General features: G+C 34.2%; 1 protein-coding gene across 1 annotated transcript in view; it reads right to left on the reverse strand.

Moving 5' to 3' along the window:
• LOC111046871 (G protein-coupled receptor kinase 1) overlaps positions 1 to 15,402 on the reverse strand; it is a gene marked incomplete in the record, with an annotated part of 180,245 nt that extends 164,843 nt beyond the window's left edge. The window contains 1 exon segment of the mRNA XM_039436863.1: positions 14,948 to 15,402. Coding sequence (XP_039292797.1) covers positions 14,948 to 15,060 — 113 coding nt within the window.
• Between the last annotated feature and the right edge of the window lie 7 nt (positions 15,403 to 15,409).

Consider the following 15,409-nt stretch of genomic DNA (forward strand, 5'->3'; position numbering starts at 1 on the left):
TAATAGTGAGGTACACGTTATAATGACAGTGGAAAAAGATAGTCGAACAGTGTTGCCGATACTCTGCCTTGCCACTGCCTTCTAGGCTATAGAGGATAGCTGGCAGAAAGGCATAATTTCCAAACAAGATAATCGCATAGAGAAAGGATAAGCCCAAGTTTATTTGTTTGTCTCTGATAATAGTGAGGTACACGTTATAATGACAGTGAAAAAAGATAGTCGAACAGTGTTGACGATACTCTGCCTTGCCACTGCCTCCTAGGCTATAGAGGCTAGCTGGCAGGAAGGCATAATTTCCAAACAAGATAATCGCATAGAGAAAGGATAAGCCCAAGTTTATTTGTTTGTCTCTGATAATAGTGAGGTACACGTTATAATGACAGTGGAAAAAGATAGTCGAACAGTGTTGACGATACTCTGCCTTGCCACTGCCTCCTAGGCTATAGAGGCTAGCTGGCAGGAAGGCATAATTTCCAAACAAGATAATCGCATAGAGAAAGGATAAGCCCAAGTTTATTTGTTTGTCTCTGATAATAGTGAGGTACACGTTATAATGACAGTGGAAAAAGATAGTCGAACAGTGTTGACGATACTCTGCCTTGCCACTGCCTCCTAGGCTATAGAGGATAGCTGGCAGGAAGGCATAATTTCCAAACAAGATAATCGCATAGAGAAAGGATAAGCCCAAGTTTATTTGTTTGTCTCTGATAATAGTGAGGTACACGTTATAATGACAGTGGAAAAAGATAGTCGAACAGTGTTGACGATACTCTGCCTTGCCACTGCCTCCTAGGCTATAGAGGATAGCTGGCAGGAAGGCATAATTTCCAAACAAGATATATAGTGAGTCTTTTTGTGTAGTTGAGAAGTTGATATTGTGGTAATTATTCATATTGAATGAGAAAGACTAAGAAATTGTCAAAAACCACAGATTTATTGATACATAGAAAGACCGGTTTCGGTTATTACACCATTGTCAATCTCTGATAAACATCAGAGATTGAATATCTGATGAATGATAAATACAGTATCAGAGATTGACAATGGTGTAATAACCGAAACCGGTCTTTCTAAGTATCAATAAATCTGTGGTTTTTGACAATTTCTTAGTCTTTTTCATTCAATATATAGTGAGGTCCACGTTATAATGTGGCACTGGAGAAAAATTGATAGTCGAACCGCGTTGTCGATACTCTGCCTTGACACTGCCATAGAGTATACCTGGTACCGGTATATGAGATGTAATATTAACTCTCCATTCTTGTTAAAAATGATCAATTATTATACTTCATTCGTCAAGAACTTATAATTTTTATACCAGTAAATCTGTTGTAATATCAACTGTTCATTCTTGTTTTGAATAATCAATTATCATTTATTTGTTTTAATGATTTAATAAATACATTTTCATAATTGAGATTGAATATTTTGTTAATTAATTATATTTCTACATTGATAGAACACGATCTGGCAAAGTTGCGGAGGTCGATGAGGATACCGCTATCTGCTTTGTCGAATGATAGACAAGGATAGCAACACCAATGTCAACCAAATACTGGCATTATAACGTGGACCTCACTTTAACTTATAGAAGAATGAAGTGGAGATGAAGAGAAAGAATATTGAGGATGGAAGTTGGAGGAGATTAAGGAAACGATCAGTCAATTCAAACTTCATAAAAATCGTCGGAAACAGTGGGAGAATTACGAAAGAATTTACGAATTAAGAGAATTTACGAATTACGGAGTTTGTGTAAAATAAGTTGAGACTTTGCTCTCCATCCCAAGAAATTACAGGGTTGCCAAATCGTGTAAAATTGCAACTTTCTCAAATTTCCAATACAACATCAGAATTGGATGTAGAATATTATCCCCGAAATCCTAGTACTGCTAAAAAGATCCAGGTTTGAACGATTAAAAGAAATTTAACTTTTATGATAAAATTGGAAACATCGCGAAAATTAGTTTTTCTTTTGAATATCACTTCTCTCAGAATCATGGGGCTCGTAATGCGTGATAATTTTATATCAAATAACGGGGAGAGTGTCTCCTTTCTATTGGTGTATGAATAATTTTTATCCGACCTATAGTTATTTTTTAATTAATGTTTATGTTCGTCAATGTCTAGACATTTCGAGCAGAAAACATGAAATTTTCGACATGCTAGAAACTTTTTTGTTTCAAAAGATAAGTAGGTGGTGAAAGCGAGAAAGTTTCTCAGAAATAATTGAAATTATTTTTCCAATTGTCAATCGTACTCGGAACAAGGTATTTTTGCCTCTCAGGAGTTTCAAAGTCAAGGATAGCGGCTGAATGTGTGCCACCCTAGGCTATAGAGGATAGCTGGCAGGAAGGCATAATTTCCAAACAAGATAATCGCATAGAGAAAGGATAAGCCCAAGTTTATTTGTTTGTCTCTGATAATAGTGAGGTACACGTTATAATGACAGTGGAAAAAGATAGTCGAACAGTGTTGACGATACTCTGCCTTGCCACTGCCTCCTAGGCTATAGAGGATAGCTGGCAGGAAGGCATAATTTCCAAACAAGATATATAGTGAGTCTTTTTGTGTAGTTGAGAAGTTGATATTGTGGTAATTATTCATATTGAATGAGAAAGACTAAGAAATTGTCAAAAACCACAGATTTATTGATACATAGAAAGACCGGTTTCGGTTATTACACCATTGTCAATCTCTGATAAACATCAGAGATTGAATATCTGATGAATGATAAATACAGTATCAGAGATTGACAATGGTGTAATAACCGAAACCGGTCTTTCTAAGTATCAATAAATCTGTGGTTTTTGACAATTTCTTAGTCTTTTTCATTCAATATATAGTGAGGTCCACGTTATAATGTGGCACTGGAGAAAAATTGATAGTCGAACCGCGTTGTCGATACTCTGCCTTGACACTGCCATAGAGTATACCTGGTACCGGTATATGAGATGTAATATTAACTCTCCATTCTTGTTAAAAATGATCAATTATTATACTTCATTCGTCAAGAACTTATAAATTTTTATACCAGTAAATCTGTTGTAATATCAACTGTTCATTCTTGTTTTGAATAATCAATTATCATTTATTTGTTTTAATGATTTAATAAATACATTTTCATAATTGAGATTGAATATTTTGTTAATTAATTATATTTCTACATTGATAGAACACGATCTGGCAAAGTTGCGGAGGTCGATGAGGATACCGCTATCTGCTTTGTCGAATGATAGACAAGGATAGCAACACCAATGTCAACCAAATACTGGCATTATAACGTGGACCTCACTTTAACTTAATAGAAGAATGAAGTGGAGATGAAGAGAAAGAATATTGAGGATGGAAGTTGGAGGAGATTAAGGAAACGATCAGTCAATTCAAACTTCATAAAAATCGTCGGAAACAGTGGGAGAATTACGAAAAGAATTTACGAATTAAGAGAATTTACGAATTACGGAGTTTGTGTAAAATAAGTTGAGACTTTGCTCTCCATCCCAAGAAATTACAGGGTTGCCAAATCGTGTAAAATTGCAACTTTCTCAAATTTCCAATTCAACATCAGAATTGGATGTAGAATATCATCCCCAATATCCTAGTACTGCTAGAAAAGATCCAGGTTTGAAGGATTAAAAGAAAATTTAACTTTTATGATAAAATTGGAAACATCGCGAAAATTTGTTTTTCTTTTGAATATCACTTCTCTCAGAGTCATGGGGCGTCGTAATGCGTGATAATTTTATATCAAATTAACGGGGAGAGTGTCTCCTTTCTATTGGTGTATGAATAATTTTTATCCGACCTATAGTTATTTTTTAATTAATGTTTATGTTCGTCAATGTCTAGACATTTCGAGCAGAAAACATGAAATTTTCGACATGCTAGAAACTTTTTTGTTTCAAAAGATAAGTAGGTGGTGAAAGCGAGAAAGTTTCTCAGAAATAATTGAAATTATTTTTCCAATTGTCAATCGTACTCGGAACAAGGTATTTTTGCCTCTCAGGAGTTTCAAAGTCAAGGATAGCGGCTGAATGGTGTGCCACCATAGGCTATCAATAGCTGGGATCAACAAAAACAAAATACAGAACGATTGAAAAATTCAGCAACTGCAAGCCACATGATTATAAAATAGTGAAAATGACAACCTCGCCTCGATTAATCCAAGCAGTGTTTCATTACAGCCTTTCTAGAGGCAATCAGCTGCTTACGTTTGAAATAATTCAGTCAGATATCTCGTAAATTCCCAGCTTTTAGCAAACAATTTGGTACACAAAGCATACCATACATCCGCTCTCCGAACTTTAAAATTCCTTGGAGACCAAAATACGATCCTCCGACTACTTTTAACAATTGAAAAAAATAATTTCAATTATTTCTGAGATACTTTCTCGCTTTCACCACCCACTTATCTTTTGAAACAAAAAAGTTTCCAGCATGTCGAAAATTTCATGTTTTCTGCTTGAAATGTCTCGACATTGACGAACATAAACATCAATTAAAAAATAACTATAGGTCGGATGAAATTAATCCAGACACCAAAAGAAAGGAGACATTCTCCCCGTTAATTTGATATAAAATTATCACGCATTACGACGCCCCATGACTCTGAGAGAAGTGATATTCAAAAGAAAAACAAATTTTCGCGATGTTTCCAATTTTATCATAAAAGTTAAATTTTCTTTTAATCCTTCAAACCTGGATCTTTTCTAGCAGTACTAGGATATTGGGGATGATATTCTACATCCAATTCTGATGTTGAATTGGAAATTTGAGAAAGTTGCAATTTTACACGATTTGGCAACCCTGTAATTTCTTGGGATGGAGGGCCAAGTCTCAACTTATTTTACACAAACTATACATATTTTTGAATATGTAAGAAGATGAAGAAGAAGACAATTAAAAAGTAGAAGACGTTCTTCAAATTTGAAGTGTACCTGACTAATGAACAATATTACTGACTCACTTTACAACATTATACAATCACACTCTGTTCAAAACAAACATAAATCTCAAAGAACAACTCGATTACGACTGTTTATCATCAACACTGCAACCTTGAAATTAAAACGAATAACAAACACCCCCATGCAATCAGCTGATCCACTCAGCAATCAGCTGATTGGAGCCAGGAAACACTTTGCAATCAGCTGATCGAAAAACACACAACTTGATTAGTCTGCAAGGTGGAAGGACTGTGTACAAAGGATACAGGCGAATTAAAGCCGATCAGATGTTTTCTATTTATAGAGCGCTGTGAGATTGATTGACATGAAAATGAGAATGTGACGTCACTACACACATGTACACAGACACACACCCTCACACATGATTGATGCAGCAGTTAACAATAGCTTTCACATCTTCCTGGTTTTATAATTTACACTCGTGAATTTACACACATGTCCCCTATAACAGCGGTATTTGTTCCGTAACAACATACTATGTACTCTACATGATTTGTTAGAGAACAAGATAATAACGTCTTAATTAATATGTACAAAGAGGTCCACGTTTTAAAGGCAGTATTTGTTTAAAACTGGTGTTGCTATCTTTGTCTATCATTCGACAGAACAAACAGCTCTATCCTGTTCTAGCTCCGCAACGTTGCCAAATCCAAAACAATGGAGAAAATTAATTAACAAAATATTCAATCTCAATTATGAGAATGTATTTGACCGAACGTAGTGAGGTCTATGTTTCAACTCCATTTGCTTTTGTCTGTCTGTATGTAACGCGATTACGGCCAAACGCGTTGATAGAATTCGATGAGATTTGGCAGGAATATTCCTTTTTCAACTGCGCGTCGATGTATATACAAGGTTTTTTTTGAAATTTTGCATTTTAAGGATAATATGAAAAGAAAAGGAATTCCTCCTACTCTGATATCACTATATAATTATATAATCTACTTTGAATATAGGATCAATCAGACTATAGAATTATTCATAATCAATCAGCTAACAAGAGGATTATTCATTGCTTGTATTACACAGATGTCTGGCCGTGTCTGACAACATAAGTCAGTTTTGGATCTTGGAGAAAACAAATAAAAGTTTTTAAGAGTAAATTATGATTCAACTGTGAATTCTGAATCAACTAGAACAGGTGACATCCCATACTTGTGGGTGAGGAAAGAAAACTGTGTGAGGTCTACTTTTCACAGAACTACTAGTATTGAATCATTGAGAAATATATTTTCTCAGCGAATGATATAGAATTTATTATTTTTGACTAGAATGAACAGATAAAAATATTGCATCAGATATACCGGTATCAGACGGATATACCGGTAACTGCCTCTATAGAAGGCAGTGGCAATTGGAAAGGCAGAGAATCGCCAACGCTGTCCTCCTATCTTTTTCCACTGCCATTGAAAAGTGTAACTCACTATAATAATATACTTGCAAAGTTGTAGAATTATTGTATTTGCCATTGGGCAATAAGTTGAATTAAAATTGAAGAAATTGAATTGTCATGAGATGATAATTATGACGATTTCAAAACAATAAAGATGTTTGTGATGAAATTTCAAGAATTTTCATCACTTTTCGTTTTTGTATGTTTCAGAGAGTATTTGACAATCTAGAAAGTTTCAAAGAAAATAGGCATAGGTATACCTGAATCCTTTTCTCTTTGATAGTTAGTATGCAACTGAGAATCAAATGACTAAAATCGGTATAACTTTACTTCATAAAAAACAATATGACAGAACTCAATTCGGAATTATTTGATATGAACAACTCAACTTGAATCGACTTAATAGTTGATAGATAATAAACGAAATTAGGGAATTTGTTACTAGGATTTGAGGGTGGAAATTTCTGAGGGGTTGAGTGTGTTGTTAAATTGTCATGTGTTGATTGATATCAAATATATTTTATTTTATTCAATAAAACCATAGAGAAAAAAAACATAAAATAGATATCCCATGGTAAAGGGTATTTAGGTCGCAGCTTTTACTGTTATCTCAAGCTTATAGTCCACGTAGTTCTTTCCCTGTGAAGCTTTATGACGCTGGTAGTCTCTTATATTGTGCCGTTCATACACTCTTACCCGGTCAAAACAGTACAAATCGACAATAATCGACAGTAATCGGCTTGAGATAACAGTAAAAGTTGCGACATAAACGCCCTATGCCATGGGATATCTACTTACGCTATTGTTTCTCTATGATAAAACACACCAACTCCAATACACCACAACAAACTAACGTAAATTACGTAAACACAACACAGCTTAGAAAGAAACTGAAGAAGAATGAACTTGTACGTACTCCATGGAAAAATAACCAAACAACTCAACTCCACCATAAGAGAAAATATAGCATAAGAAGATATACCATTGTATAGGTCGTTTATGTTCTAAATTTCGAGCCGATTTTTTGTTAATTCAAGCCGATTACTATCGACTAGTGTTAGTGTGTATATTATTAGTGTTTTTTTGGGGTGAGGGTGTAAAACCGGCACAGTATGAGAGACTATCAAAAAACATAGCTTCACGAGAAAAACTTCTATAGTGAGGTCCACGTTATAATGGCAGTGGATAAAGATAGAAGAATAGCGATGCCGATTCTCTGAATTAATTAATTATACTTCTACACTGTCAAAAACATAATTTATTGGCATCGTTGTGGACCTAGAAAAGGATAGCACCACGGGTTTTGTCGAATGATAGACAAGGATATCAAAACCAAAGTTGATCAAATACTGTCGTTATAACGTGGACCTCACTATCGGCTTGAGTTAACATTGAAAATTGGAATAACACCCTATACCATGAGATATCTTCTCATGCTATATTTTATCCATGACTAAACACGTAAAAATATTTTAAATTAATCAACACATGACAAGTTAACAACCCCTCAGAATTTTCCATCCTCAAATTCTCGCAACAAATTCCCCAATTTCTTTCATAGCATCAATTCCACAAAAATTGCATCCCAAAAATACTTTCTAGCACAAAAACTTGATAACAGACGCCTTTAGTACAGGGATTAGTAGGGGATTCAGCGTTTAATAAATATACAAGCACATCTCAACGAATGGCTAAGCAAAATTTCAATTTGCATCTGATTAAAATTTCCCCAACACTTTTCCTCTTCTTTCAAGCCCCCTCCCCAAATCCTGAAAGGGCTAAAAACCTCAATAAAACCCACGACAATCAGTAAAAACCCAAACTGCAATAATATGCTGCTCGTTTTAATAATGCATCTGCTATCACAGTACAAAATTGCACAAAAACGTAGTGGAATTCAGGACTTCATCACCATCAAATTCCTAAGATTTTTTATAAATCTCGAAAGTAATTCTGCAATATATGTGATATCCTATTATATTAAACGAGCAATTTCTGTATATATACGGTTATTTGATTATCTGGTTCTCTGGCTATCTGGTTATATGGGTATATATATTTATGTTCAACGGATCTCGAAAACGGCTCTAACGATTCTCACGAAATTTGGAACAAAGTAGGTTTATGATATGAAGATTCGATTGCACTAGGTCTCAACCCTTGGATAACTCGCTGAAGGACATTAAAAGGATAAATACGTCCTTGGAAACACAGCTTGAAATTTCGTCGTCTGTCGATACCGTAATGGAAGAGAGTGAACGAGTGCATGTGTGTGGGATCATCCAGCTGATCTCACGAGAAGAAAAATTCAGCAAGAGAAACTTATTTTCGTTTATTTCTCTTTTTTTTTAGAAAGTCCAAAATAGTAACTAGATACTGTTAGTGTAGAATAGTACAAAGTATATTAACAAATATTGTAGCAAACATAGTAAATCGAATTCAAAGTATATCTATTGTAATTGATGATGTGTTGTTTTTTGAAGTGTGAATAAATTGTTATTTTGATTTGTACTGTAGTATAAATTTGAAAAGGGACAGTTTTGGGCATAAGCCTACTGTGTCTCCTCATATAACTGTAAAAATAATTGTACGACTGAGAAAATGAATAAATATAAACTATAAATTCAATCTTTCGTCACAAATTTTCTAAACTTTTACACTCCAGAGCAAAGATCGGTCCCCCGATATTTACCTATTACATGGGAAAGTCTATAAAATGCTCAATTGTTTCAATACAATGTAGGCAAAATCAACAATTTATTATTTCCAAGCAAGATAGAAATAGAACTAAAGTGGAGAAAAATAGCCGTTTTTCCGAAATATTTTCTGAAGATTCTATTGAATAACTGCTAATTTAAATGATGTTCTCATTGTTGGTAGCCTATCTATTAAAAAAATAATAATGAGTCATTTCAGTGCAATCACTTTAATTTAATTCATAAATCATAAATCACAAGTGACTCTTTGCAATGTCCATGTCTGTATAGTGAGGTCAACGTTACAATGGCAGTGGAGAAAGATAGGAGAACAACGTTGCCGATCCTCCGTCTTATCTGTCTTCTATGGAGGGAAACTGATACAGGTTTATTGATGTAATATTAACTGTTCATTCTCGTTTAAAATAATCAATTATATTTTATTAACCAGGGAGTTATATTTTTCAATAATTTCATAATTAACATGTAATATTTTGTCAATTAATTATTAATTCTACATTGTTAAAAGCCGATCTGGCAACAGAGCAAATCGAGAGAGAGATAGCGCTATCCGCTTTGTTGAATGATAGACAAGGATAGCAATACCATTGCTAATCAAACACTGCCATTATTTATTTATTTATTTATTCATTTATTAGATTAGCATTTAAACCAATTATAATCTGGACCTCACTATAGCATATAGTATTAATTGAGAGATTTCATTTTTTTCAGCACTACAGCCCAATATGAGCTTTGGCCGCCTCCACTACAGCTCTCCACGCTTCTCGGTCCTCTGTTAATTGTCTCCATCCTCTATATCCCATTTTTTGGAGATCGTCTCTCACTTCATCTTCCCACCTTATTCTCTTTCTTCTTGAATGTAGCTTCTCCTTGAATATTATTTTAGGCATTCTGTTTTCGTTCATTCTACAGATATGCCCAAACCATCTAAGCCTTTATAATTTTTACAATATTTCGGTCTTTTATCAATGCCTCGAGCTCTGAATTAGTTCTTCTCCTCCACTCCTCTCCTTCTTTAACTGGACCATAAATCCTTCTTCGGATTTTCCTTTCAAAAAGAGAGATTTCATTGATTATTAATTAACGAAAATCCTAAATAAATGCTGTAAATCACCCCGAAGACTTCTGCTACTGCAGACATTGACAACAGGGTTAACAGCTAGATGGAAATTCGATGAGAACTACTATCCAAAAATTAGTTGCCAGCCCGGGAATCGAACCCGGTACCTCCCAATTGCCAGTCAGGAATGCTTACCCTTACACCAAACTGACAATCTCTGGATAGCAGCGCTCATTTTATACGAAGCCATAGCGGCCAACCAGTTTACAGATGGAATTAAATAGAGAATGCATTTCATTGAACTCAATAAAAAGAAGTGTCCAGTTGAAATGTATTTCAAACAATTCGGGAATCAAGTATTTAGAGATCAATGGGAAGATGAGATGTAACATTTGATGTTCAAAACTTGGGAGGTAACATTTCGATCTTCAACGAAAACATGAGATGTAATATTTCCATCTTCAATGAAAACTTGAATGACGTGATTGTGGGTTCAGCTGATAGGATAAATCAGATAAGAGGCGATTTGATGGAGGCAGTATAAAAAGAAGTGGCGATTTCTGTGGTTAACCGCATTCGGCAAGTACGTTGCAGATAGTGAAATCCAAACAAGTAATTTTATCAATTTTGTCTTGTGTTACATTATTTATTGTATCTGTTATTGTATATTTTTCATGAATGAATAAAGTAGATCAAATTTGATGGAAGGCTTTTATTGAATACATTGAATTCAGTTCTTTCTGTAGAGATACCGGTATGGTGTTTATGGTTTTATGGTATTAGGTGTTTTTATTGACCCTTGTCTGTCGTGGGATGCACACATTGACTATTTATCAGGTAGGATGGCTAAAGGATTGTATATGTTACGGAGACTATGTGTAACTGTGGATGTGTCTGTACTAGTGAATATTTACTATGCACACATCCAGAGTCTCCTTTCTTACGGAATAATGCTTTGGGCAAACAGTGTAAACGCCAAATCAATTTTTGTTCTTCAAAAGAAAGCAATAAGAATAATATGCAAGTTACCATATAATGCACATTGTAGACCTTATTTCATTCACCTAGGTATCCTGACGTTGCCGTCGTTATATGTCTTAAAAATATTATGTTATGTACGAGGCAATTTGAATAAGTATGATTCTAATAGCTTCCATAGTTTAAATACAAGAAATAGACACAAACTTAGAATTCCATTGTACAGTCACACTAAATCACAAAGAAACTGGCACTTCACATCTATCAAATTATATAACTCCACACCTGAACACTTGAAGGAACTCACATGCACACAATTTAAAAAAGTATTGAAAGCAGTTTTAATTGATGGATGTTTGTACACCGTACATGACTATTTTAGAATAGATTGGAATCGTTTTATGTGATTCATGTGTTATTTTATTGTTCTGATACTGACTGATCTTAGTGTTTTTGTGTTTGTTTTGACTTACTTTAGTGTTAAAAAATTGACGAAGTCCATGTATTCATGTGAATATTTTATGACCAATAAAATTCTATTCTATTCTATTCTATTCTATTTTATTCTATTCTATGACCAAAGACCCGTTCAAAAACATCGAACATCTTGAAAATGTATCTTTCCATCAACGTCAGTAGACAGTTGACTATAATACTACCCAAAGACCTTAAAGAGATATAGACCCACAATACCTATGCCTTCCCAATGATAGCTCTTACTTGAAATTGAAGGCCGCCATTGGGGTATTTAACACGAGATATTATATCTATATATTTGTAATATTATAGATTACAAAGGCATTGGTATGTAATAATCTTATAGGTTGCCCCCTCAATGGCCGATTTCAATTCCAAGTACGACACTAGCGCTGCATGTGAGTCTATGCATTTTTAAGGTCTTTGGGTATGACAATATTGTGTTTAATGATGTATTGTGATTTATGTTTGTAGAGAAAACAATGTCCTGATTTGATTAGTTGATCAGATTGTTGAAAACAACACATAATAATGATTTATGTGATGTATATAATTGGTATCTATGTTTCAATGATTGGATAAATCATTGAAACATATGATTGAATAGGAGTGATCCGTGGTCTAGTGGATAGAGTGCTTGCGTAGCAGCACAGAGATCCCGGGTTCAAACCCTCTCATAACCAAAAGTTTTTTAACCAGATCACTCCCGTGTTATCGGATGGGCACGTTAAACTGTCGGTCCCGGCTGAAGTATGACAGTCGTAAGGCCCATTGACGGCTTAAATTATATATTCAGGCGGTGGGACCTTCCCGCAAGGGACTCTCCACCAACAAAAACCATACGAATTTACTTTCTTTATGATTGAATAAAACAATGAAAATTTGATGGAAGGCTTTTATTGAATACATTTAATTGTGTACCTTCTGTAGAGATATGACAATATTGTTTTTTTTCATTGTATTTTTTGTTGTGTTGTGATTTAAAAGAATTGAAAAACGTATGACGAATTAAAAGTTTTCCAAAACTAAGGAGTATTTTTTTGTAGTTTGATTGAAGTAGCTTATTTATGTTGTGTAAAAAATCATAGAGGCTAATTGACTAAAACGTAATTTGAATCAAATTTTAATAAAGTAAATGGATGATTAGCTATAGAATCTGAATGTGTTTTATAATGCTATTGTATTGACGCAGGCTTTTCAATGGGAATGATGTAAACCACAATATCCCCTTGACTACTAGACTAGAATAATTTATTATACAATTATCAATGAACTGTGATTCCCATATTGTTGGAAAGAAATAAAAATCATCAAGTACCCTGTTAATATTGTTTAATTCACAATATGTCTCGACTAATTATAGTTATTTTCAAGTGCAAATAAAATTATACCCTTTTAAAACTTTATCAATTCACTACATGTTCTGGCTAATTATAGCCATATTCAAGTGCAATCTTATAGAAACGGTACTTGAGTATTTTTCTTTCTTTTCAATAACATTGGAGTAGCTCTTTAAAGAAGACTGAATATTTGAATTTTGTTTATTTCGTTAGCTGGCTGGTAGAATATTAAAATTGCAATAATTATTTGACATAATTTGATTTTTAGAAGTTTCATCAACAAATGGAAAGGTGGGTTTTGAACGACTGGGAAATCTTTTGACGCATTTAAGAACTAATCAACGTTAACGACTTAAATTATGAAGTCCCAAGCATTCGCCTCTTATCATTGAGGTGAAAGTAGCGAATCAATGTACCAGCTCTTATCACTAACTCCAATGTACTAAACGTTGTATGACTTTTTGGTATATTGTCTATGTCTATTGCAATGTATAAAAAATAATAATATCGAGTGACCTGACTGGCTCAGGTCTGATGTCTCAGGTTGTTTCAGGTTGCACCTGATCAATTTCAGGTCTATAGCAATATACATTATAATGTCTTAAAGGAAAATAAAGAATTCTATTATTGAAGTCTATTATTATAAGGCCAATTATATAAAAGGCTACAAAAAATATTGCAAATTGTTATATTATAACTAGTAGTTCTAAGAACAGTAGACATCGCGCTCAGTAAGTTAAATCGACCTGTAGTTATGTTTTTTCGAAAATTAATAAATAATAGCTCAATTTAAAATTTCCAGAAAAAATCCTAAATAAACAGAGAGCTTTTCTGTCCTATCGTACCGTGACGTGTCGTCCCGGAATGTGAGAGTGAGTGCTGTTATCAGGTCTGGCTGCAACTGTCTACAACGTTGATGGAAAGATACATTTTTAAGATGTTCGATGTTTTTTGAACAGGTATTATAGGCCTAGTCATCTGTCTACTAACGTTGATGGAAAGATACATTATTTCAAGATGTTCGATGTTTTTGAACGGGTAGTATTATAGTCCACTAGACAGCTGATTTATGATGAATAAATCTATAGTCTGATTTTTACTCTAATATTAGCGTATGAATGAGGCTCCTTTTTCCTTTTATATTATCCTTGAAATTCAAAATTTCCAAAAAACCTTGTATATACGTCGACGCGCAATTTAAAAAGGAACATACCTGTCAAATTTCATGAAAATCTATTACCGCGTTTCGCCGTAAATGCGCAACATATAAACATTTAAACATTAAGAGAAATGCCAAACAGTCGACTTGAATCTTAGACCTCACTTCGCTCGCTCAATTATTTCCAGTAGCTTATAGTGAAAATGATCTCTGGCTGTTGAATACTATGGTGATTATCCTTTCTGAATATGCCGACTAACGACTATTTACTGCTAAAATTGTTTTAAACCCCCGTTTTTTTTTAAATTGCAAAGGAAGGAGCTTTAAAAATGTCTAGTTTTATCAATTAAATAAATAGATTTGAGTACGGTACCGAATTTTATTCATTGTTTTGCAATAATCCATCAATAGATTTTAAAAAATCATGACACTAATATCCTTTTACTGTTGTAATTTTTTTAATATATCTAATGAGATGTTAAGTGTATTTTAATTTATCATTGAATTTTTAAGAGACAAACCATGATATTGCATTAACTTACTTGTATATTTTTACCAGAGCTTATTTTCGAATAGCCTAACCTAATTTCAACAGGTAGTGAGGATCAATTGTTTAAAAAATGTCATGTTTTTCTTGTTATCTCGTAGTAAGACAAACACAAACCAGCTGTCTATATGAGGTCGGTTCAGAATGTAAGTCAATGACTGTTTACAGACAGACATCTTCAAGGCTAATACCATATACAATGACTGCACGGAATGCATACGCAGATAAGACAAGTGTCATGATGTTTAATGATAGCAGATGATAGGGTGGTCGAGTAGAGTGGTGGTTATTGATAAGAGTAATGTTTACCTAGGATCTGGAAGTATTATCTTCTTGCTAGCCCGTGCAGCTGGGGTGCACTTGCTCTTCTCCATAGCCATAAGATAGCTAACATCAGCCAAAACCGCTTCCAGATCAGCCATTTTCGCACTTTTTAACTCACAAACACCAGAAAAATATAACAGACCTAGGGTCTCAAACACTCAAACTTATTCATTGTCCGGGGCCAGTCAATACGACTTTAAATGCATTATCCATTTGTACATGACACAATTCACTGATTTTCGCGAACTTAGATACATATTGTAACACTGGCCACACGAATTGACAGTAGATACACGATTTTAAATGAGTAAAATGTGTTGAATCTCCAGTACTTTAGGACATGAACGAACCTGGGACCTGGAGAAGAACAGATCTAGGCCTTGCTGGGCCCTCGTCCTGTCTGTAGGCCTAGTTTACAGTTCACAGTTGACAGATACAGACAGACCC

The sequence above is a fragment of the Nilaparvata lugens genome, chromosome 10 (genome assembly GCF_014356525.2).
Source record: "Nilaparvata lugens isolate BPH chromosome 10, ASM1435652v1, whole genome shotgun sequence".
Lineage (NCBI taxonomy): Eukaryota > Metazoa > Arthropoda > Insecta > Hemiptera > Delphacidae > Nilaparvata > Nilaparvata lugens.